This window comes from Puma concolor, chromosome B2 (genome assembly GCF_028749965.1).
Source record: "Puma concolor isolate L17-30 chromosome B2, mPumCon1.1.hap2, whole genome shotgun sequence".
Classification (NCBI taxonomy): Eukaryota; Metazoa; Chordata; class Mammalia; order Carnivora; family Felidae; genus Puma; species Puma concolor.
In genome coordinates, this window is record NC_141671.1 from 16,983,698 (window position 1) to 17,008,227 (window position 24,530).

Consider the following 24,530-nt stretch of genomic DNA (forward strand, 5'->3'; position numbering starts at 1 on the left):
TTACTTCCTAGTTGAAAGGAACAGATAATGACACTGACACAGACACACACACACCCGGGAAGGGGTAAGTGCCATAAGAGACAAAGCAGAACAGAGAGGAGCAGGAATTGCTGGCAGGAAGACAGTGAGGGTGCTTTTGGCCCAGGGGGGTCAGGAAGCCTTCCTTGACAGGGCGGCACTGGAAGAGAGCGCCGAAGGGGGTGATGAGCGAAGTCCTGCGGGATCTGGGGGAGGGCACTCCGGAGAGAGGATATGAGCGCAGGCCCCGAGATGGGGCCTGCTGGGCTGTCTAATGAAGAGCAGGGAGGTGCGTGTGGGTGTAGCTGACTGAGCCAGGGCAGAAGACGCGGGAAACGAGCTTGGGAGAGACAGTGTGAGGAAGGTGAGTGGGCTGGAGAGCCCTGAAGCACACAGCAGAGCAGAGCTCTGAATGAGACGGGAAAACTTTTGCGGGTTTTAAGCAAAATGGTGACGTAATGAAAACAAAACACTTTGACAGTCGTGTTGAAAGAGTCCGTAGAGAGGCTGGAGTTGGACACAGAGACCAGTCAGGGTCTCCTCCAAGCGATTTCATAGAGGCGGTGGTAGCTGTGACCAGGGTTGGGCGGTAGAGGTAATGGGATCCTGAACACCTTTTGAAAAAAGGAAAAAAAAGCCAAAGGTTCTAGGGGTAAATTGGAGACGGAGGGTCTCAAGGATGACTTCAAGACTTTTGGTTTAGTAGCTGGAGGATGGGAGAAGACGAGAGGGGAGGCGTGCTTCTTGGAGGTAAGGGGGGAAATCGGAAGTCTGGGGCTCGTCCGACTTGAGATGCCCATCCAATTCGCGAGTGGGGGTGGCCAGCAGCCAGATGGATGTGCCAGTTTGGAGTGAGTGCTGGAATCGGCAGCAGATAGATGGTATTTACGGTCAGAAAACGGAATGAGATTAACCCGGTGAGTGGGTAGAGACAGAAAAGAAAAGAGATTAGCCAGCCCAGCCCCAGGGTGGGGAGGTGAGGCTGGGGAGGTGAGGAGGGGCAGCCAAGGAAATGGAAAGAGAAGAGCCAGCTGGTGCATTCTGGGGCTGTGTGCGATCAGAAAACAGGACAGCCTGCAGACAGGCAGCACCCCACTGCAGGCTTCTGGGCTTTCTCCCTTAAAAGCACAGACACCTGAGGAACTGTTAAGCAAGATCCCCTGGCTAACTATCATTGATTTAATAGAGCGGAACTTCTTTCCAAAGAATAATAAGACACAACCACCTTAGGAGAGTAATGAAGAAAACACAAACAAAGATGGCAGACTATCACTCATCTAATCGGCCGAAATGTAAATTCCTGCAACGTAAGTATGGTTAAGGCTGTGCACAGGAAGAAATGGCTCCGGAAACCCATTCAAAGTTATCAAGCAAAATTCATTTTCTTGGCATCGACATACAAGGTGATAGATATCGTTCATGCAAATTTAAAACACGAGCCAACCAACCACATACTATTCACAGATGTGGAAATAAATGTATGTCACACGAACTGAAAAGAGAACCCCTCAGCTCAGTTGGCGTCCGCCTCTGGGAGGGAGAGCGACCGGGAAAGTTGACCTGATGTGTAATGACTTGTTTCGCTGTTTTTGTTTTCCAAAAACACACTGAATTTATGAAAAAGACTTGAAGCAAATAAGAGAAAATATAATAATCAACTCTGGCGTGAATACATGAATACAGGTAATAAAACTCTTTGTAATCTTTTTGTATTTAGAAAAAATCAAAATATTGTTTTTTGAAAGCACGATAGAGTGAAAGGAAAGCAACACCACTGGTTTCAAACAACAAATTTGTACTACATTTACACCTACATTCCAAGCCCATAATAAAGCGAAGGAAGAAGAGATTTGTTGGCATATTCATTAGGAACCGTTAGGTCTCCAGAATGGCACGACACTTGGCAAAATCCACCTATGTGCCAATATTGAATCTACTATTCAATAAAAACGGTGAAAAAACAAAATATACTACCCATAATCACAGTAATTAAAAAAATGTAGCCAAGGGGCGCCTGGGTGGCGCAGTCGGTTAAGCGTCCGACTTCAGCCAGGTCACGATCTCGCGGTCCGTGAGTTCGAGCCCCGCGTCAGGCTCTGGGCTGATGGCTCAGAGCCTGGAGCCTGTTTCCGATTCTGTGTCTCCCTCTCTCTCCGCCCCTCCCCCGTTCATGCTCTGTCTCTCTCTGTCCCAAAAATAAATAAACGTTGAAAAAAAAATTAAAAAAAATAAAAATAAAAAAATGTAGCCAAGAGAAAAACAAGTAAAATACCTAGCTTTAGCAGAGGGTCTCCTCTGAATATGCAATTAGAATATCAAGTTTGAGTTATAACCTGAACCCTGCTTCATGTGCTTTTGGAACAAGCTGCGGAATAGAAAAATGAATGAATAGATGTGTAAGTCGGTCTGTCAGCCAGTCTAAACAATACATGATAATTCATGGAAACCACACTTGACTGTCCTATGCAAATTCAGAACATAAACACTCCCTTCCTTTAACTGTAGAGGCTCTTTCACTTACTTTTTATAAGACAGAGAGATCTTCCTCAAGAAGTAAAACCTGTAAATGAGCACATATTGTGATAATACTTCCTGTGTGTCCGTGTTTTTCAGACAGTAGTATTTCCCATTTCTGCCTCATACCTTTCCTAGTCAGTGGGTAATAATAAACTTGCTGAAACTCTTATTCATTCTTCCCAGTTTTCTACTTCTGAATGACTCGGTAGAATAGCAATACAGCAAATAATAGCAAAGCAAATCGATAATAAAGCAAATAAAAAAATTTATTCCCTTCATGATGGTAGTTCCCTCACTGCATGATTACTAACAGCAGAAAACAAACCAACTGTCTATATTAGAAGTGAATTATAATTAATTCTATCAACTGTGTCAGTGTCTGTTTCAAGACACGGACGTAGAATTCAATTTCTGGCAATTCAACAATCGGCTTTTAACAAATAAGTTCCTTTTTTTTTTTTTTTTTTTTCAACGTTTATTTATTTTTGGGACAGAGAGAGACAGAGCATGAACAGGGGAGGGGCAGAGAGAGGGAGACATAGAAACGGAAACAGGCTCCAGGCTCTGAGCCATCAGCCCAGAGCCTGACGCGGGGCTCGAACTCACGGACCGCGAGATCGTGACCTGGCTGAAGTCGGACACTTAACCGACTGCGCCACCCAGGCGCCCCGACAAATAAGTTCCTAAGAAAAGTGACATGTACATTAATGTGATATGCACTTTTAAATCCTGATCTGGCCACCCCTAACATGCATCAAAGCAACAAGGGTGTCTAAAACACTTAAAAAACTCCTTATTGTCCTAAATTTGTTACGATTATCTTTTTTCTTCTATCAAGAATGCATCAGTTTATTCCCCAAAAGGAGTTAAAGGCAATCCTCTCCATGTGCTTAAAATACTGAATCATATCAGCTGTACCACTTAAGACGTGAGTCACTTCCTCTGCATATTTAGAAATAAGTTCAGGCTCATTCATTTAGTGTGCTACCGGTTGTTAGGTGGAATTAAAAGCGTTTGACTTTTTACCTATATTTACCATGGTGTGCTCACCATTTACTCTTTGGAAATATTCTACGTATCAAACTAATGCATGTTAACTAAGACATGGCAAGCAGGTAAATGTCTAATTTAGGGCACTTTTCAAAAACAGAAAGTTTCTTTTTTAAAGAAAACTTATCTCTTTGATAAATTCTTGACCTATGTAAAAAGTCTCACGAAAGAAGAATTCTACTTTCTAATTAGAACAGAAGAATGGGTTTATTTTCCCTCAAAATTGGTCAGAGATAAACACTTAGATTTGTTAACACCGTTATGAAAACCCCCAGCCAACGTTTTCAAAATGACAAACATTTTGGGGAAGCACACAAGTGTTTTACTGCACAAACATTCCCAGAGCGGCTGCTACATGCAAGGCCCTGCATTAAGGGCTGCGGGTGCAGCTAGGATCACTCCGTCATCAGTTCTGCTCATGATCTGCTTAAGAATCTCCGTGAGGAGGAAAGGTCGGCATGTAAATAATCCAAAAATGAGGCAGAAAGAGATTCAATGCTTTCAGAGAGCAAACTCGGAAATACTACAGGAGCTGAGAGAAGAGAAAAATGGTTTCCCACAGTGTGGGAAGGGAAAATCAGAGAAGGCTTCATGGCAGCGGTGGATCTGAGGTAGACCTTGAAGGAAAGTACGATTTTGTCCGATGCGCACTGGGAGCCACGTTTTGCGTGGGGATTGAGGGCGGGGTTTTGAGGGAGGGCTGTATAGGCAGAGAGCCAGATCAATGTCACGTAAGCAGGAAATTTAAGCATTAGGGTAGGTGAAAGAAAGAAAGGAGAAAGAAGGGTGATAAGGCAGGCGGACACCAGATCATAAAGGATTCGGGGGATGCGAGCTCATCATTTATTCAGTTGGCAAATGGAAACCAATGGAAGACTTGCAACAGAGTAGTACGACCAGACACAGGCTTCACGAAGATTAATTTAACATCCGTGGGAATGGATGGACGGGAAGGAAGACAAATTAATGATGGGGAAACTGAGCAGGAGTCTGTTGTACAGTGTAAATAAACAGTAACGAAAATAAGAACTAAGCAGTATCAGTGGGAATGGAAAGAAGAACATGGACGCAAAAAAAAAAAAAAAAAAGAATAGTACATCGTAAATAGCATTTATGAAAAATATGGAATAAAGCCTTACCTGATTCTTCTGTATCTTGTTCATCTATTAAACCTACTGAGACGCCTAAATCCACACATTTCTTGCTATGTGTCTTGGACTTCATGTGTTTTGTCAGATTTCCTTAAGGGAAAAGAATGTTTACTAAGCTTACGCAGTAGTATTTTGCTGCTGCATTTGTCAACACTGGCAAATTCCATTCCTACTTCAAATGAAAGCACAGACTGTGGTTATACAGTTCCAAGACTCAAATTTGGACAAAAGAAAATACTGGTATCTGTATGTTGTAATAACCTCGTTATTTACTACTAACAACTTCTCTTTTCAATTCTGCCTCTTCTACTTGGATAATGTCTACTTTTGCCTTTGGTCTCTATTCTGTCGTCCTTATTTATTTTTTTTAAAACATTTTAAACATCCTCAATTTAAAGTCCCTTTTGGATCGCACTAAGATGTGTAGTTCCTGGCGTCCAAATTCTCCACCACTGTGCCTGCCGGATCTCCCTCATGGTACTTTGTTTCCCTGCATGCCTTTTAGTTTTTATCCTAAGCTTATCTTTAGCAAGACTGTTTTCCACGGAGCCTTACATACCCTGAGTTGCAGAAACATCTCTGTGGGTCAGTTTTCCAACTGCTTCTACTCGGGGCTGAAGGTTTCAGACCTCTGATTCTAGACCAGTTCTTTCTTTCTTTTTGCATGGCATAGGTATGGGATTTTGCTCTTCAGCAGAAATGTTTTTCCCACATGGTCCAAAGTCACTGGACAGGAGGGCCAGGCTTATTTCAGAGGCCTCGGACTCTATTCCAGTATTAACATTAAAATCCTTGAGCTGTGGGCATATACCTGGCTTTGCTGTGCCCATGAATTCTTGTATTTTAAATTTTATTTATTATTATTATTATTATTATTATTATTATTATTATTATTATTTTAAGTGTCTATTCACTATACTAGCATGGAGTTTCTTTTTTATTTCTGTTACCTGGGAATTTGCCTTTTTTAAATTTCAAGCTTGACTATCTATTAAACACTACATTTGTTATATCATAAACAGCATTTCTGTTATTTGGAACAGGAGAGAATTTCCTGTGTTAATTTCACTTCACCATATTGACTAGACGTCTCATAACAGTATCTCTAAAGACGTGTTTCCTTTGGCGGTTAATGTAGCTAAGTATTATCAGGTTAACTGGGACCCACTGGGAACGTCCATCCCAAGTGATCACGAATGCATGGGAAGAGCTCAGATTCTAAGGATGCCAAGCAGTCTGAGTGCAGAACGCCACACACACAAAACATCGCCAACAAGGGAAGGTCCTCTCTTTTGAGAAAACAAAATCCAGATACTTAGCTTGGTGAGCAGGGGCGAATCAGTATTTGAGAATAAGCCTGGAGGTAAAGATGTCTGAATCCTTGGTCTTAACTTTGGGCTTGCAGTAGCTGAAGGGCCTGTGAAACTGCTGTATTTATAGAGCCTCAGTACCACTAAAACTTCCCTAAGTACTTGGAACTGGTCACACTGTTCAAGCCACTTCTTGCACTTCACAGCGTGCAGCACCTCAGAGCTTAGTGCTTAAAGGGCTCAAGGGTGACAGGGTTACCTGGACTAGATGATATCTAAGACCCAGCAAACCCTGACTTCTGTAATTCCGGAGATGACACCCGGCTTAAATGGCTTGGCCATGTCTGATAGTTACTTGAAATACACTTAAAACAAACAAACAAACAAACGACACATGAGGTAAACATGGCAAAATGTTAACAATTAGTAAAAGGCAGATTGGTTGGTAGACTGGTGTTCATGATACAAATCTCTACTTTCCCGTAAGCTTCAAAATGTTCATATTAAAAACTTGTAAAAAAAGATGCTTTGGCCATCTCAATATGGCTTAAATTTCCATTTACAAGCCAAAGCACTTCCTAATACAATAACAATATTACAAACCAAATTACTTTACCGAAAGTGCTTTCGTTCCCTACATGAACAGTCACGGAAGGTTATTTGCTTCTTAGAGACGTTAATGGATAATTGTAACCAGACAAATTTGGGACTATAAGCTTTTAATAAGCATATCTTCTCATAATTCGAGCTATTACTTACTACTAACCTACTTCTTAAATAAGTTAAAATAAACACGACAATTTGCATTTTAACATGCAAAATAGATGCATATATCCCTTAGCAATGCCATAAACTCTGTGCATCAACGTAATAAGTACATTTTTTAACAGACTTAAGAAACATTAGTCTAAATCCTCTGGAAAGCATGTGAGGTTTTGTTTCTGGGCTCCTACAGCTACACAGAGAGTCTAGCTTTCTGTGATATAAATGGTAGTAAATCCTGCAGGGGTGCAAGCTCACTGTGTCTTTTCTGCTGACTGACCTTTAAAGCAAAACAGTGAAAACAAATCAATTACAATTCTTTTGGAAGTGTACTCATCAGATAAATTAAGGGGACAAATGACAAAGTAGAGATTTATAGGCACGAGGCATCAGAAGCATCAATTTCTAGCACTGCAGACTGTTTAGCTGGCCGCAGCGTGCTCTTTCTCGGTACCCATATTTATGTGGCATGCCATTACATCACTGTTTTTCTGTTCCTATCCAGACACATCCAGTGGGGAGTAGAGTTGCGCTGGCTAGGACGACAGAGTAAATCAAGGAGGACAACCTCTGCAGCCTAACCTAAAAACGAGTCGACTAGTATTCAGCTGCATTTAAAAGATACTATGGAATCTGTTTTACAGATATTCACAAAAGGCAGACTTCTACGAGGAAGCTGACCCATAAAATAAAGAACTATCACCCTCAGAAGAGGGAAATACTGAATTTCTAATATTTTCTTCACCGGTCTCCTTAGCTAGGGTCGCTTTCCTCAAATACGTATTTATCGCATAATTGCAATGGATTTTCTGACAAAACAAAACATCTAACGTAAATTCAGATCGGCAGCATATCCGAGAAGTTGGAAGATGTGAAAACTGCAAAGATCTAATGCTCACTCTTCAGGGGTCATTATGCTCTGTCCGCCTCTTGGGAAACATTTATCTAAACCTTTACGTGACGCTGTTTGGAGTTATTTCACTAAGATTACTTACTTGGTGATTCAGAGTATTTTTCTTGGCCAAGAAGGTTCATTTGGTTTTCCACACCTAAGTTTCCCTCCCTTTCTTGCCCTCATTTTATGAATATCATTTAAGTATACTGATTCCTTCTCTTCTTTCTATTGAGAAATACACATTTCACATTATACCTTGATCCTCTTTTATTTAGCAACATCATTCTGTACTTGCTAATCTTTTATGAGTTATATTGGCCCATTTCTGGTCTCCTGGCTGTGTACTGGAAATTCGCAGATGTTGCGTAATCACAGGATCAAAACCAGTGAAAGGGCAATAAATTGGGTTAAGAAATCATAGTACCTTCTCCTATCAAAGCCTGCACACAAGACCAGGAAAAGCATCCTGAAACCCACCCTCCATTTCCAGAAGGTGAATCCACATCACAACCAGAGGACTACAGACAGTGAACCTCTCAACTACTCATGATGTCTCAAAGCTATTCAGAAATATTCAAGACTAGCTGAAGAACAATTCTGTTGTTGTTATTTCTATTATTCTTGCTTCGGATACTCCCGGCATCTAAGGAGAGCTAATGTGAATGTTTAGTTGCTATGTATCATAACTCTCCTTAAACGCCAAAAAATTCTAGCCAAATAACGTAGTAAATTTTGCTGATGAGTTGATCAATCTCTAAAACAAAAACCCTGAAGGCAGCCAATATAATCAGAAAAAAGTGAGTGTTCACTCAAAGGGAATAAAAATAAAGTTTCTGTAAAAAAATCGTCAATTAAATATTTTTTACAGATACCACACTTTCAGACAGAGAATTTTAGGATGACATTGTTTTCTTTTAGAGAGGTTCTTCTTTTTAAAAGGTAGGTAGGAAACTGAAGTCTCAAGTAACAAATTTTTATGTAATGATTCGTGAGCAAGGAGCCTAATGGAGAAAGTGGGCATTATTTTTTAAGTAGTGTTCTCGTTATATGTAGCAGGGAATCTGGAGAGGGTAAAATTACCTTAACTATAATAAAGACTTGCAATTTAAATAAAAACATATAAAGCATACAGAAAGAGTACTAAATATAATTTTAATGACTAGTTCTGAGTTCTATGCACATTAAATAGGACAACAGAAGTTTTCTGAAGCTGAAATTCAATAGAATTTGGGTAAAAAACAAAAAGCATCATGGAAAAAAAATGGCCTTTCATGCCTAAAATTAGATAATAAGACATGAACGCAGTCATTGTAAGTTTACTATAGTTATTATTTAAACTTTCACTTCAATCCTGTAGCACAGAAAGGAGTTTCCTTATCATCATGAAAATTTTTTTCTTCTTCAGCTCCAAAGTATTTTTGAAATGTATTAGTCATCATGTTATGCAACTCTAATCTGGGGAGGGAAATAAAAAAGGGTAGTTGCTCCTTTTAAAATGTTATATTTATTATCTATATTGTGAAAGTATATAATTAAAAAAAAAAACCTTTTTCTTCCTTTCCCTGAGAGGTCTAGAGACATATAAAGAGACAAGGCTACCGTGTTGACAAGATGTTATTTCTATCAGTCTATTCAAGTTACTGCATCCTTGGTCACAGAGTGTCAAGGTGGATCTTGGCTCTACTAACTCAATGCATATCAAAAGGACCACCGAACAATGCCATTTCATACCTTTCGTCTTAAAGGAGAAGTTACAGTAAGTGCAGTGGTAGGGGCGGACATCTGTATGGGTCCGTATGTGTTTCTTTAACATACTAGGTTTCTTACAACGTATTCCACATTCTTCACAAATGTACTTTCCTCTTCCCCTGCCTCGGACATATACATACTCTTCATTTGATTTATATCTAATTTAAAGAAAAAAAATAGGGACATTGGATACTAGGTCTTTGAGAAAATACTGATGATTAGAATTCAGCTTACAAAATACAAGAAGTCACAATTTTTACACTCAATCAATACAAATTTTATGCACATGTAAGTAACAATATTCCAGCTTTTCGCATCAACATTTAATATGCAAATAGCCAATTCTGATCAAACCACCTTACTCGATACCAGGTTTAATTTTAGAACAGAACTCCCTCTTTCTCAGCCACTGGCTCCAAAGTTTTCTTTATTATTAAATTCAATTACAGCAACTCTAAAAGTACTGAAACTTCTCTTGGCTTCACTAGAGCTACAATCAGCTTTTACAATGTGTTTTTCTCATAACTGAAAACACAGCGACATCCAATAGGCAGTGAATTTGTCTCTCTTCGAGCAGATTTCCCACGGAGCTCCTTATTGTAAATCAACGTGAAACCCAGAGTTTACTCTGAAAATAGTTCTTAGCTGCCTCCTAGGACCTATGATGTTTCCTAAATATTTTCTTGATCAAAATGGATTTATTTAACATGACATCTAACATATATTTTGCCATGAAGATTCTGTTAATAAGCTGAGAAACCTTGTAACATTTATATAAAATTGGCACTGGTTAAGTCTTCATTCACATGAAAGCAAATGTACATTTAAAAAGTAAGTTTAAATGTACATTTAGAAAGTAAAATTTGTACTTGCCCTCCATCAAATATTTTAATTCTTCTTGGTTCACTTTTGATTAAGGAATTTTCTTTATCTTGCTCACTGTTAATTTCAGAGGCATCTTTATTGCTGAATTCAACTACTGTGGACTTTTGATTACCTAATGCTCTCTGAAAGGAAAAAAAAAAAAAGAGAAACTAATTTAATAAAACTGAAAACACAAACATGCTAACGTTTCACTTGGAAATTAAAACATGGCAGAGTACCGTACGCGTAGTTAACTTAATGGAATGCATTTCAAGGAAATAACATGTTTAAAGGTCATTTGCTCTCTCCCCTCCCCTATCTTTAACCTATCTGTCTGCACCACTGCGAACTGATAAATTCTATGTTGTTTTAAGATCCCACCACAGTCTCCTGACCAATCATTCACACTACACTGTATTTCTGAAACGAGCTTTATTCTTCCAAGATGGGAAAGTGCCAGTTACCCCGTTTGGTATAATAATGTCTCATACTCCTAAGAACGTGACCAATTCCCTGTAACGTCGGTGGACTGTAACTGTGCACTTCGGTTCAAGCAAAAGTCCGTTTGCCAACATTCTCCCCTTCTCCTATCATTTTAAACCATAATTATGTTTCCCTGCTGTATCTTCTCAAAAGTTCCTGAATACCGATAACTGTGACATACAGGCAGGTCACAAGTCAGGCTGTGGACTGATAATAATTAAATGTCTGGAAAACAGTAACACACATCAACATGGCGAGTGTTGGGTGCTTCTCCTCTGGAAACACTACCGTGACACCACCTGAGGATTTCACAAGCGTCCCCCTCCTCAGTCCCTACCATTCTCACATATCCTGCGGTGCCAGCAGCACAGGATCCAGTGTGGAAGGACACTCTCAGGGTGAAGTCACTTGTCCAAGGTCAAGCTTAACAGCAAAGGCTCAAACTCCAGTCCTGTGGCCAAATCCAAAGTGAGGCACAACTTTTCTGATCAAGGGGCCTCTTTGTCACAAAACCTTAAAAACCACATCCCCAAGCAGATGGCTCTGCACTGAGATGACCTGATTCTAGCAAATGAGAGAGTGTGCGCCATGGTCAGAGGGCCCGCGCAGCCTCAGAAGGTGCACCCTGGGGAGCTCAGGAAGGCAGTGCGAGGAGGTAATGACACTGACCCTAGCAGACAGGAAGGCATCGGTCTCCTCTTGTCCTAGCAAACACACCAGGTGTCCCCACAATCTGGAATGCATACGCACACTACCCCTTGACTTTATACCGTTAACGCTAATCCTGCTTTTTACCTTCTTTTCAACACCAAATTCCCATTTCTCTTTGCCTCACTTTCCTACCATCGAATCTGGCTTCTGTTCACCAATTACCAACGAGCCAAATGCCCAAATCCTTATCCCTTCCTTAGTCTTTATGTGCTTGGCCACCTGTGCAGTTTATGTTGTTGACACCTTGCTTCTCTTAGAGACCCTTCCATTTCAGCACCTTTCTTTTCCATTCTCCATTATAAGTACATTAACATCTGGGTTGTGAGTCAACCCAGTACCCAGGCCTCCACAGCCACCTGCCCATGTCCCCAACACTCCAGCGATATTGGGACCGCTCGGTCCAGGAACCACGTTAGTCTCCATCTTTATGTGACCTTTATTTGACCTCTCTGTCTGAGTATCTTTCCATGAAATTTCCTCCTTGATCTATGTGATACCGCTTTCTCCTGGTCCTCTTCTTTCCTTGATGAACAACCTCTCTCAGTTTCCCGTATGGACTTCATCCATTCAACCCTTTAAGTAGTGGTGAATCCCGAACCCATTCTGAGATCATCTGTCCCTCCTCCCGCTCTGAGCAAGCTCATTAACTACCCCCATGCACCAAGGAATCCTGACACCTTCCACCAGGAGTCCTCGCCTAGCTCCAAATCTAAGTACACATTTCCAGAGGCATTTCTACCAAGGCACTTGATACTGAAGGAGAACCACTTTTCCAGAGGCGCTTTGGGAATATTCCAGAAGCTCTGTCTAAATTCTCATGATCAGGTCTCATCTTCCAAGATTCTGATTTTAGTAGGTCTGGAGTAAAGCCGGGTCATTTAAAAATTAAATTCTGAATGGTTGCCTGCACCCTCCTTTGTTGAAAACGTATCAATGGCTCTCCACCAGTGTGCATATTTTTTTGGTTTTTATCTATATTTCCAACTTGGAAGCATGTCAGTGTTTCAAACTTACACCTTCTAGCCACCCATGGCAGACTCCTCAGGATTCTTTAAAATGAACTAAGTTCTTTATCATGTCCATGTCATGTCAGCAGACTATTAAAATTTCTCACCCTTTTTACCTGAAACAAAAATCCCTACATTTTTTTTTTAAGACTCAGCTAAAATATCACCACTTTGGGAATTTCGTCCCTGTATCCATACCTCTTTAACCTACCGGCAAATTTAGAGACTTCCTTCTTGGTAAGTATGTGTGTGTGTGTGTGTGTGTGTGTGTGTGTGTGTGTGTCTATATATATATATATATATATATATATATATATATATGTATATATATGTGTATGTACGTATATGTATGTGTGTCTATATATATATGTATGTATATATGTATATATACAGACACGTTATATATATACACGTTATATATATATATATACATACATGTGTATATATATAGACACACATATCATGTCTATGAACCTATACTGTATGCTCATGAACCTGTAGAGGTCACGGACTTAATCTATAATTCTTAATGTCAGGAGTCCACCATGATCCCCTTACCTATTTATTTATTCTCACTTAAATGATTTTTCCCATTTTATAAAGCCAACAACTCTAGTAAGACTGATTACACAAATAACTCCAAATTACAGTTTTATGACCCTATTCTATACATCTTGACCAAATCCAACTTAATTATATCAAGTGTATAAGTCAGCTATTCTGTGAGTCTTCTCTCTAGCACTAAGATGATTCTAACACCGGGTGGGAGTTGGGACTAGCATGGCCAGGGGAGGCTAGTCAGGTGTACAAAGACAAGTATGAATGTCTCTGCTTAGATTTCGAAATGAAATGTAACAGTCTTTGATTACTCACACCTCTATTCCCCCGCACCAGCAGGGACAAAACACAAACATAATCTCTTTTCACTTAATACAAGAGAAAGATGAAAGTTAAACCGTGATGATCTGTATGTACCATTACGTAAGGACTTAAACATTCAGCTCAGGGCAAGTTATTTCCAAAATATCTCAAGACAGAATCACCGAAGGATTCCATGTAACCCTTATCAGTCTAACTCGCGGGGTAAACTTCTCATCCTTTTGTCTGGGTGACTTTATACTTACACAGCACAATTTGTCATTCAAAATTAAGATACACTTTCCAATTAAAACATTTAAAGGCATCAAGACATCGCACAAACTATTTGTGAAGATAAATGATATGTCAGGTACCTTGCTTAAGTTGCTTTTCCACTTGCTTGAATAGACCAATAAATCTGATTTGGAATGGGTAGTTATTGCTTGACAATATAATGATTTTCCAGTCTTCTGTTTTGAATTAAGGAGAGAAAGGGCAACTTTTGTAGGCAAACCAAGTGGGTTTGGATTACTGGCACTAACTGTCCAATCAGTATAGGCTGAAGTTTTCTGGTCATTCTGAGGCAAATGCAATGCCTTCTGCTTTAATAGGTAACACCATGTAAAGTTGGTTGAGGTCTTCAGGCTGGGGAAAGGCAGCTGCTGTGCACCTCCCGCATCAGACACTAAAAGTGTGGCTTGACTTTGGTCTTGGATGCTCTCTTTGTCACGTTGAGTTCTAACCCCTGGAGACTTCCTTTCTTGGTTACCGTCTACACGTTCCAAAGGAGAAAGGTGAATGTCTTCTGCAGGGACAGGTGAATTTCTCACTGTAAGAGTGAGCGACGTGGAGGACTTGATGTTTTCAAACTCCTGTAGTTCGACTATAGGTTCTGTAACTACAGACTTAGAGTGTTCGGATGACAAATCATCAGCTGGTAGGACATCTGTCAAACTAACAGCCTCGCTACTAATTTCAGGTTGAGAAAAAACATCCTGTTCCGCCAGCACACCATCAAGAGGCTCCGTAGTACAAACCTGCCTCACTAAAATAGGTTTCTTCTGTTTATTAACTTCACTAGGTCTTGAACTCCCTGGTTCAAAGGGTCTGATCTCTGTTGTACAAATAGCCCCATTTTCATCTTTAGCACGCTTTTGGTGCTTTTCCATGGCAATGTCTAAACTGTTTGCTGGGGAAAGCATCCTTTTACTTGAAGCTGAAGATTCTTGCTGGGGGGAAAGCCTACCAACAGACGTTTTCTGGGTTACGGGCAAAGGTTCTGATGGAGGGAGAGTCTGACCCATCTCTGAAAAAACATGTTCACAGACAGGTTCTGCCTCTGGGTTTGACAGAGCATTCTGGTGATCTGTCTGCAATTTTGGCACGGAATTTTGTTCCTCGCTGATTGGCACCGTGCTACAATTAGCCTGGCAAATTGGCTGGTTGGACAGGTCTTGGGTCACCAGGATTTGTGGCAGAGGAGTGACTGTGGCAAAACAGTACGCTGGAACGTTACTCTGCAGATGGACGGGCAATGCAAACGACGTCGGCACGTTCTGCGCCTGCCCACCTAGCTTCAGTGGTGGTGGAACACATGAACCGGACATGGCATCTATCAATTTGGTTGGTAATGCTAACGAAGTCCCGCGATGGTCAGCAGCCCCAGCTGGATCCGAGAGAACTTGCTTTGGCAAAGAAAGCACAGGATTGGAAGCGCAAGACTGGCTTGAAGTGAAAACCTGACAATGAAGTTGGTACTTGGGAGCAAAGCAACCTTTACTTTTAGAAGCTACACATAAACTGGGATTTGCATCCGGCTGAACACTCTGCATAGACACTTGCAGAGACGTCTGTGTGTTTGGGTGGCTGTGGGGGGTGTGGACTGGACTTAACACGTTGATACCGAAAAGCTGTTGAACGGGGAAGATGTTAGTAGAGCTGGAACTGGAGGTTTCTGTTCGCTGATCCTTAACTTGAGTCTGGGAGCGCAGAGCGTTTGCAGGAAACTCGGCTAAAGACGCATTCGTGAGCTGAGGGCCCGGAAACGGTGCTGTGTTCACGCTCGCAAGAGCGATTGTTTGGAAAGATGGTGGGTTCCCGGGAGACACACGACTATCTGGGGCTAGGTTTAAAGATATCTGCCGCATCAGCGGGCCCCTCCTTCTTTCTAAGAGAGGCACGTGCCCGGTGACCCCCATGCCCGAAGGGGACGTCAGGGGCTGCGATTCAACAGGTGGTGTTGTCTGGGGTGGAGTTATGCTTCCACAGTCAAACGATTTACTTCTGAAATCGGAGACCTCCATCGACGTTTGCACGCAGCTAATGTGTTCTGAAGCGGTGCGCCTCATTTCTCGGTGAGTTCCAGGAACGTTCAGTGTATTCGAGCCAGCTGGAATCATGAGAAACTCTGCTCTGTTTAGAAAATCCATTTTGGGGGAAGCCTCCGTTTTAGAAACCTCCTCAACGTCCAATGAAGCTGAGAAACTCGAAGTGTGAGATAAACTACTCTCCCTACTTAGGCTCCTGGACAGAGTGGAGTCGAAACTCGATTCTGTGGACGAGTGCTCCATCTCGGCAAGACGGAGCCTCTTCTTTTTGGGTGGCAGCTTCTCGGTTGGCAACTTTGACAAGGTTTCACTACGCTGAGGCCAACTGAACTTCTCTGACTTTTCCTGATCATAGCCTTGGGCTTCGAGGTCCCGATCTGGCTCTTCGGTGACCAGAATTTCTGGGACTTGGATGTTGTGCTGCCGAACGAGTCGGGAGGGCTGTCCCAACACATGTCGTTCACTTGGACTCTTCCTGGGACCGTCCTGAAGTTCTGCTCTCAGAGCATCTGATGACAGCGCAGGCTGGTGAGGGTGAGACGTGTTCTGGGGAGGGCGCCCTTCTTCTGGGGAAATTCCCATCACTTTCAGAGACCCGGGCTTCACTGTCCTGTTCAGCTCCTGGAAGGAGACTGGGGAACCTCTTTCAAAAGACTCAAGCTTGTCGAATGAATTGGGTCTGCTCAGTGAGTTTGTATGCTGAATGACAGAGATTCCAGTTCCGTGCCTCTTCAGCTCCATCTTGTCCTGGGCAGCTGAACTTATGTGTTGCTCCATGATGGTAGACAGCTTGGGATCCATGGTCTGGTCGGGACCTCTGGCCGCCAGCTGGATTTGGGAGGCCTGCAGCTGTATCTTTCTGTGCTGGTCACTTGTTATTGCAACGTTATGCTTAGACAAAGTGGAAGCAGGGCCCAGAGAATTCTGGAACTGGAGGCCTTCGGAGCTTTTCGGGGACGCCCCCCTTTCATTTTGCTGAAGTTCATCGTCATCTCCAACACTCTTCATCTTCCTCCGTTTTCTGATCTGAGGTGTCTGCTCCCACACCCCTGCAGGGCCCGCAACTCGGTAGTGCAGAATCTGAGGCTGTGTACTACCAGCAGGCACGGGGCTGTGTTCAGGTTCCCTCACGGCCACCTTTGTTTTTGGTCCATGTAACTCTGAACAGTAAAATTTCTTATGGTTTTCAAAATTCTCCAGTTTTCTATACCTGTTTCTGCAGGTTTCACACTCAAACATTGTCCCTCGCCCTTGATGGGACTTCTTTTTCTCCAAATGTGAGCCTGGGGCCAAAGACTTGCCCCTGGCCGGCCCAGTGTCACTGGCCGCACCGCATCCTGGATAGCTCTCGTCCAGGGACTGTCCAGCACCGAGAAGGTGGTTTTCATTTGCTGAAGAGTCTTCTACTGCTGACTGTCTGACAAGGGTCCGCGGATGTGCACTCTGGGGCATGGCAGTGTTAGGGCCTGACACAAAGACGTCATCGTAGAAAGCGCCAATTTTGTCATCAAATGACTGACTTCCTCTCAGGGGGTGAGGGGGCGGGATGACGCTCGCAGGTACTGCTGAATAACCTGTGGTAGGCATGGAGTTACTTCTCGTAATGGGCAAGCAGTCAAGGGAAGGTACAGACAGAAGGAAGACTTGCTTCGATTTCTCGGTAGGGGTGAAAGGGGACTTTGGTATATCCGAGCTGGAGCTTGTTCTCCGTCCCATTGGTTTCAAATCGAACTGGAAAGAATCTTTAAATATGTATGACTTGGGAGAGTCAATACTTCCTCGCCTCGAGAGAGAGGTTCTCCGTGGCTTTACGCTATCCAGCTGCTTATCGTCAACCAAGGCTTCGTTGTCTGAGATCAGCTTTGATATCCGCTCCTCAAGTGTTTTCGTCGCCAAGGGTGGGCGCATCTGACCCGGTAGGAGCAATGCTTTTTCACTTGTTGACAGAGCAGAAGGTGCTGGTGTACTGATCCGAGGTGCAGAGGGCCCATTATTCTTACTTAAGTCTTGGTCCGTGGTGGGCAACGTTTTGGCAAAGGGAGTCGGCGGACTCGCAGTCTGGTCGGCACTTTCCGAACGTGAAAAGTACCCAGAATCCGTACTTCCTAAACTCCGAGGACTCAGAAGTTTTCCTTGCTGCTCTTGGGAGCAATCGGTAGCCTGCTGCCTTTGCAGCTGGGCATGTCCTGTCCCCACGTGAGGTTCCTGTTTCCCTTCTGGCTGACTCCCGTCCCCTTTCTGACGGGACTTCTCGTCAGTCTCGAGGGAGGATGTCCAGGCTGAGTGGGACAGGACATTGGTTCCCTGAAGGTCCTTCGGTGTCTGTGCACTAGACAGTTCAGGTTTGGAATCCGGGAGCTTTGGGCTGTCGACTCTTAAAGGGGACACACCGACAGGGTGGACCACGACTTTTGGTAACTCTGGCACAGCCTGTGATTCTGAAGATTTGTCCTGTAGTGGAAAGTCACCTACCACATGGTCTGGATTGCTTGGAATGGAACTTGATTTTGGTAACGCTTCAGAATGGGACATCATTTTCATTATCTGCACAGGCTGCGGGTCCATGGAGACCGGGTCGTTCTGTCTTTCCTCAGCAGCCCCCTCCTCATCGCTCTCCCCACTGTCTTCTACGTCCGATTGGATGCTAAGTGCTTTGGGGGACTCCTGTGACAAGAACAAACCACCAGCATCTGGTTGCAAGACAAGACCCAGTTTGATAGTATGTGCATGGGATTTTTTGTGCTTGTACAGATTGCTTTTAGTCTTAAATGAAAATCCACAGGTCACACAGGGATAGGGTCGCTCTCCAGTATGGGAGCGGATGTGCTTCAAAAGCACGCTAGGCTTTGCACAAGCTCTATTGCAATACTCACAAATGTATTTTCCTTGTTTTTTTGGCTTCTGATCTTTCAGAAGAAGATTGCACATTTGCTCCACGCTGTGGTTAACGACAGAGGCGACAGGAGCTGAATTATAAATTGGCGTGGGGGCTGATGGTGTCGAATGGGCTGGACTCACGGACATCGGTGAAGCAGAATCCATTTGCTGGTTTTGAGGAGTAACCTGAGTTCTACTGGAAGGCGGAGTCAGACCCACAGATGACGTCGCTGCCATATGATAAACCTGTTCAAGTTTGGCATTCTCTTGATTTTGCAGATTCACCAGGGACCTTGGGAAACCTGAACGTGCTGGAAGCGGCTGATTTTGTTGGTGAGGCTGAGAAACGAAGTGTTCGTGTTGGTTACACGGGTGAGACACTGACTGAACTGTGGCTGGCTCACTCTTCTGAGTTGCAGACACGTGCACTGTGTACGAGGGACAAGGAGAAGGCTGCGATTCAGAAACAGATTCTTGGGAAGTCTGAGTTGGGGCGTCCGGTGAGCTGCTGTTTAACTGAGAAGGGGGTTGTACAGTTTTATTTGGTCTCAGTTTTTCTACCTTAACTGCACAAGATGAGCCCTTTTGCGACAAGGTGCTCAGCTCTGGCTCCATTGCCTTCAGTAAGACATCAAATGCGGTGTTTGTGTAAGAGGAAGCGGGACTACGAGTGGAGGAGATACATTCACTGCGGTCAGTCCTGGTTTTACTCGACAAAGATCGAGAGTCACATTTTGCATCCGGGAAGCCCGACCTGCTGGGGTCAGAGCCTGCCGATCCCCATCGGCGCAGTTCAGATGGGTGCTGCAGAAACACGGGCTTCTTTGGGGACACAGAATCTTCGGATTTGGAGGCCTCAGCGACTACCCCAGGTGTTTCTCCATTGTGTTTGGCAAACTGCTTCCCATTTTTCACGGGGCTAGGATTCTGCTTCTTGTGAGACTCCGGCGCGCTCTGAAGAACAGCAAAAGCAGGCTCGTCTGTATTTTGTTTATGTTTTGCCTGAAGGGGACTCCTCAGGGGGGATTTTGGTATTTTTTTCAGGTGGTTCTCAGCTACAATCTTTTTTCGTTTCACACCTTTAAGTGATTCTGAAGTTGCTTTAATACCAGCCTCTAAGATTTCTGTTAAAAAAAAAAAAAAAAAGTTAAAAAGTCAATTGGTAAGACGGTAGACATGCCAACCACGCGTATATGTTTTTTTTAAAATGAGGATTACAATCACGAGGGCGTTATGACAACTAAAGAAGGTAGTTTAAGGAAAGCCCACTGTGGATAAAACTGTATTTTGATATCTTGGCATTTGTAAGAATGGTGGCAATCAAAAGCTATTGGAACAATCGTGCAGAGACCTTCGTGTCCATTTCCAGAATGCTTTGTTCCTCCCTGGACCCCCAGCTCACCAGCATCCTAGAACCTGACCTTTCAAAACTACATTATTCTCCCTCTTCACAGTGACAGCTGAGGACTCAGTCTATCCAACAGTCTGAGATACCTGCTGCACAAAGAAGAAAACTCAACCTTTTAATGCGGGGTATTTGACGGTCTTGTCGCAATTTAGTATCTTTTATTTTTATTTATTTTTTATTAGACGGAGAGGCAGAGTGAGCAAGGGAGGGGAGGAGGGAGAGGGAGAGAATCCCAAGCAGGCTCCACGCTTAGCACGGAGCCCAATGCAGGGCTCGATTCTACAACGCTGGGATCATGATCTGAGCTGAAATCAAGAGTTGGATGCTCAACAGACTGAGCCACCCAGGCGCCCCACATTTAGTACCTTCTCGAGAAAACTTCTCAGCAAGTTTTAAAGTAAGAGGATTCCAAAATAGGCAATAGTGCCATTTTTGTGAGGAAAAAAAAAGGCTAGTATACAATAATTTTTGGAGCAAACATATCTCAGATGCTTATGAGATATTAAGGTTGGTAGAATCATAAAGAACTACTATTGCAGTAATTGTATCAGTGAACAAAAACTATGAAAGTAAAAACATCTCCCTTATTTGTGGTTCTCCACCAACACAATTTAAAAAGTCATAATGTTGTAATGGCCCTTAGTTTAAAAAAAAAAAAAAAATCCCCATTTTAACGGAACAAAACATCCAATGGCTAGGTTTCTTTGTCATTAATGACAGGTAGATGGAAGGCAGGTGGACAGGTAGGTAGAGCTAACTGTGGGAGACAAGACAGGAAGCTACCTTCATTTCTGGCTGTGTTGGAAGGAAATCCGTGTTTAACTGGCCTCAGCCCCCCACAACCTCCGTCAACTATGACGTCTGTGAGCAGTAAATACCTGCCATAATTTCATTTGTTTCCATTTGTTGGATTCTTGGGCACAGAGACAAAAACTCATTCAAGCTCCTCTTATTTATTTGTAGAAAAGTCAAATACTCAAATTCCTGGTTATTTTCAAATAGCCGTTGCAACGGACGTATTTGAAATTCATATCAGACCAAATGCCTATGCCATAATAACCACTGGAGATAAAAAATTTACATAAAATAAAAAAAAAAATACCCTAGTCCTCTTGTGATGATCGGTTTATGTGCTGTGATAGATTAAGTTAATGAAAAAACACAGGACTAACACGCTAATGATACGTTTATCCACCATAATCAGAAGAGCAAAAATTTAAAAAAGGGGAGGGTCCCTCATGACTAAAATGCTTGAGCTACGAAAAACAGAAAAACAAGTATCAGGTTTGTTGATACAAAATGATGTTGAGCAAATCTTTTTTATGTTTCGATCTACTCATTTACAGAATGCTTCCCACTGTTTTTCCCTTTTCAAGATAAACGCAATAAACTGAATGTCATATGTTGTGCCTACTGGGCTAATGGACACCATGAAAAACACGAATCATCATCTAGGATGAGTAGTTTCCCAGGTCACTTCCAAAAGGCTTGGAGTGGGTTGTAGGAAAGGTCAGAGCCACCAGGCTGTCAAAATACGTATAAAGACACAGAGCGGGGCGCCTGGGTGGCTTAGTCGGTTAAGCCTCTGATTCCATTTCAGCTCAGGTCATGATCTCATGGTTCTGGGGTGGATCCCCATGTCAGAATCCCTGCTTGGGATTCTCTCTCTCTACCCCTCCTCTGCTCTCCCTCTCTTTCAAAAATAAACGTTAAAAAAGACTGTATGTATGTGTATATACACACACACACACACACCCACCCAACCACCCACCCATGCCAAGCCCCTCCCAGAACCTATGGAACCAGTGGCTTAGTTGGGTAGATAGGCTTATTTTGTTATGTTTTACGTGGTTTTTGGAATAAGCTTTTATGTTTAGACAGTTATTTGTAAAAAAAAAAAAAAAAAATTAAATGTCTTACACTTCAAAAAAAAAAAAAAAAAAAAAAGCAAAAATTCAACCCACGAGCAGAAACACCCGGAAATACCACATTAAGTTGTAAAGGGATTCTATAAGCCATCCTATGTATGTTTTAAACAGAAAGGGTAAAATTTAACTTTGTACTTAAAATGAAGCTGAGTGAAAATAAAGGAAAAACCGCCCTTAAATCTGTATTTCTTTATGGAGACACCACTTTCCTAAAAATTCTTCTGAAGTTAAGAATTTGGACAACTGTATTTTAAATAGATATTCTGAACTGCAGGCTTCAATTTTAGAGGATTCAGCTCCCTTTTGTCAGTGTCTAACATTTACATTCTATTTGCATAGTTGTTGACTCTTGGTCTCTCTGAATTTTAACACTTACTTGGTGCTAATGCATCAATTCTTTCTTTCAAAATGTTGCAATCTCTTTTGCTTTGTGGCAGGAGCCTGGAGCCAGCCTGGCTGATGGCCTCCCCTCCTTGGCATGACTTGCCTTTTTTCTGTTTGTCTATCTGCAAAATTCTTTTACTTCTGAAATCTGTTAACTGCCAGTCAGCTCAGAGTTTGTTACTACACAAACTTTAAGTCTTTCCCCCTAGAACACAGTGTCCTTCTCCATGAGGAGACGCGTTTTGTTTCTTCCAGAAAACTTTTCTTTTTTTTTGCATCTTCAAGTAGATCTATCTTCTGGCCAATGTTTTCTTTGGGATGGGCTCCTTTATGGACACTAATTATCTTTATGCTGCACCATCTTTACAAGGATTTAAATTGCTTCCACCTTTTTGGGGTTTTCTTGCCTTTCGCTTTCTCTAGAACTATCTAACGCTTTTCCCTATGTCAGTCACTCAATTTTCAGGCTATTAAATTCCTTACTGTTTCAAATGTCTTTATTTGTTTTGGACGAAGATTGTTTCATTGTCATCTTGTTCCCTTAGCTCCATATTTCCCGTTTCATCTCATTTTATTGTCTCATATCATGTTTGAGTTGTCACTTAAGTTTATGATCTTGGGGCACCTGGGTGGCTCTGTTGGTTAAGCGTCCGAGTCTTGATTTCGGCTCAGGTCATGATCTCACAGTGCGTGGGTTGGAGCCCAGCATCGGGCTGTGCTCTACCAGCGCAGAGCCTGCCTGGGAGTCTCCCTCTCCCTCTCTGTCCCTCCCCCGGTCACGCTCTCTCAAAATAAATAAACATTAAAAAAAAATTATAACCTTATTAAGTTCAATGCTTAGAACACACTTCTGTTTCTGAGGGAATATTTTAAGGCTGAGCGTTTAGTCTGTCTTTTCATGTTCTGTGTGCTTTTCTAAGACTGCCTGAGATCATGGGGGAGGGGAAGGGGATGGCGTTCACTGGAGAATACGGTCCTAATCGCTTTTGTTCTGAGCTGCAGTCACACCTCTAAGATTTTGTCATGTCTCCTTTAACAGAGTTCACACTCCTTGCTCAAGGGATAAAGCCCATTCCATCATGGGTGGCTGGATGGGGATGACTTTGCATGTTGGATCAGTGTCTAAATCCAAGGACTTTGTGGTCATTGTGGTTGTGAATGGAGAGGGCAGCGGACGGGATCGGAGAGAATGCAAACACAGGGAGGGGACCGGGCACATCTGAGATGAGCACCACACTATCATCCCAGAGCTGGGACTGAAACAAGTTGTGTGCTTCACTGCTGACCGTTACCTTGGTTCTCAAGATCGGGGCAGGCGTGCACAGAGTGGATGGCTAAGGTGTGCACAGAGTGATTCGGGCTACGAATCACAGACAGAAGCCTCCTTCTGGGAACCAAGGCCTGGAGTAGGAGGACGTGGCCGACCCTGGGGCCCTGGAGAACGAAGCACCCGGCACACTTTTTAATCCCGATCAATCTCCAGTGTATCCACCAGAGAGTCACGGAAGTTGCTTTCACCTGCCCTCTTATCTACAGGAAAGGGCACGATCCTCACACTCCTCACACGCTGTGGCTGCATCTACCATGTCGGGTATACAGTTGCCAGAGGCCAGAGTTAAGAGGATGCACAGACCAGAATGCCTCAAGGCAGAAACAGGGTGGGGATGAGGGCTGGGAGGGGCTGCTGTTCCCATCAGGGCCTGCGCTCACTTTAAAGGGGATCTGGTATTACGGCGTACCGAACGGAAAACTAACTAGAGGATCTGAGAGACCACAGGGTAAGTGGCAGAAGGCAGCGTAAAGGACGGTGGCTTTCCGATACGCCCACTCCCCACTGGCCAGCGCGCGGGCCTACCTTCTGCTCGCAGTATGGGCGCCACTTTGTATTTCTACCACAGGGTTCCAGGGCTGCTGGGGTTTTACTGACACTGGGGTTGGAAACACTTGGGGCGCGTGCTCTGTTTGTGTGAACGATGAGATACCACCCGCTTTCCTTACGCAGTGCTGATGTGCAGTCAGAGTGGGCAAGGGTGGGACAGGCCCCAAAACGGGAGTCAGCCAACTGCTGAACCCTGCGTTCTGGGGGCGGGGGGGGGGGGGGGGGGGCGGGGTTAGGCGTGCTCCTGGAAAGGGCCGGCGGCCAGGCAGAGGCTCTGAGGCATCAACGGGTCGGAACCCCAAAGAGCAATTCATTTAACAAGTACCAGTCACACTGAGGGGAGGGACCGCAG

The 24,530-nt window shown here is 43.2% G+C and overlaps 1 protein-coding gene across 7 annotated transcripts in view; it reads right to left on the reverse strand.

The window, feature by feature from the left end:
- The window catches only part of HIVEP1 (HIVEP zinc finger 1), a 150,173-nt gene that overhangs the window by 20,784 nt on the left and 104,859 nt on the right, over nt 1-24,530 (reverse strand). For 6 of the 7 annotated variants that reach the window (XM_086706283.1, XM_086706277.1, XM_086706279.1 and 3 more), the window contains 4 exons: nt 13,750-19,703; nt 10,326-10,459; nt 9,435-9,610; nt 4,725-4,826 (listed from right to left, as the gene is read on the reverse strand). In XM_086706283.1, the coding sequence (XP_086562409.1) occupies nt 4,725-4,826; nt 9,435-9,610; nt 10,326-10,459; nt 13,750-19,703 (6,366 nt within the window). The remainder of the gene's footprint in view (nt 1-4,724; nt 4,827-9,434; nt 9,611-10,325; nt 10,460-13,749; nt 19,704-24,530) is intronic. The other variant, XM_086706284.1, reaches the window with a different exon arrangement.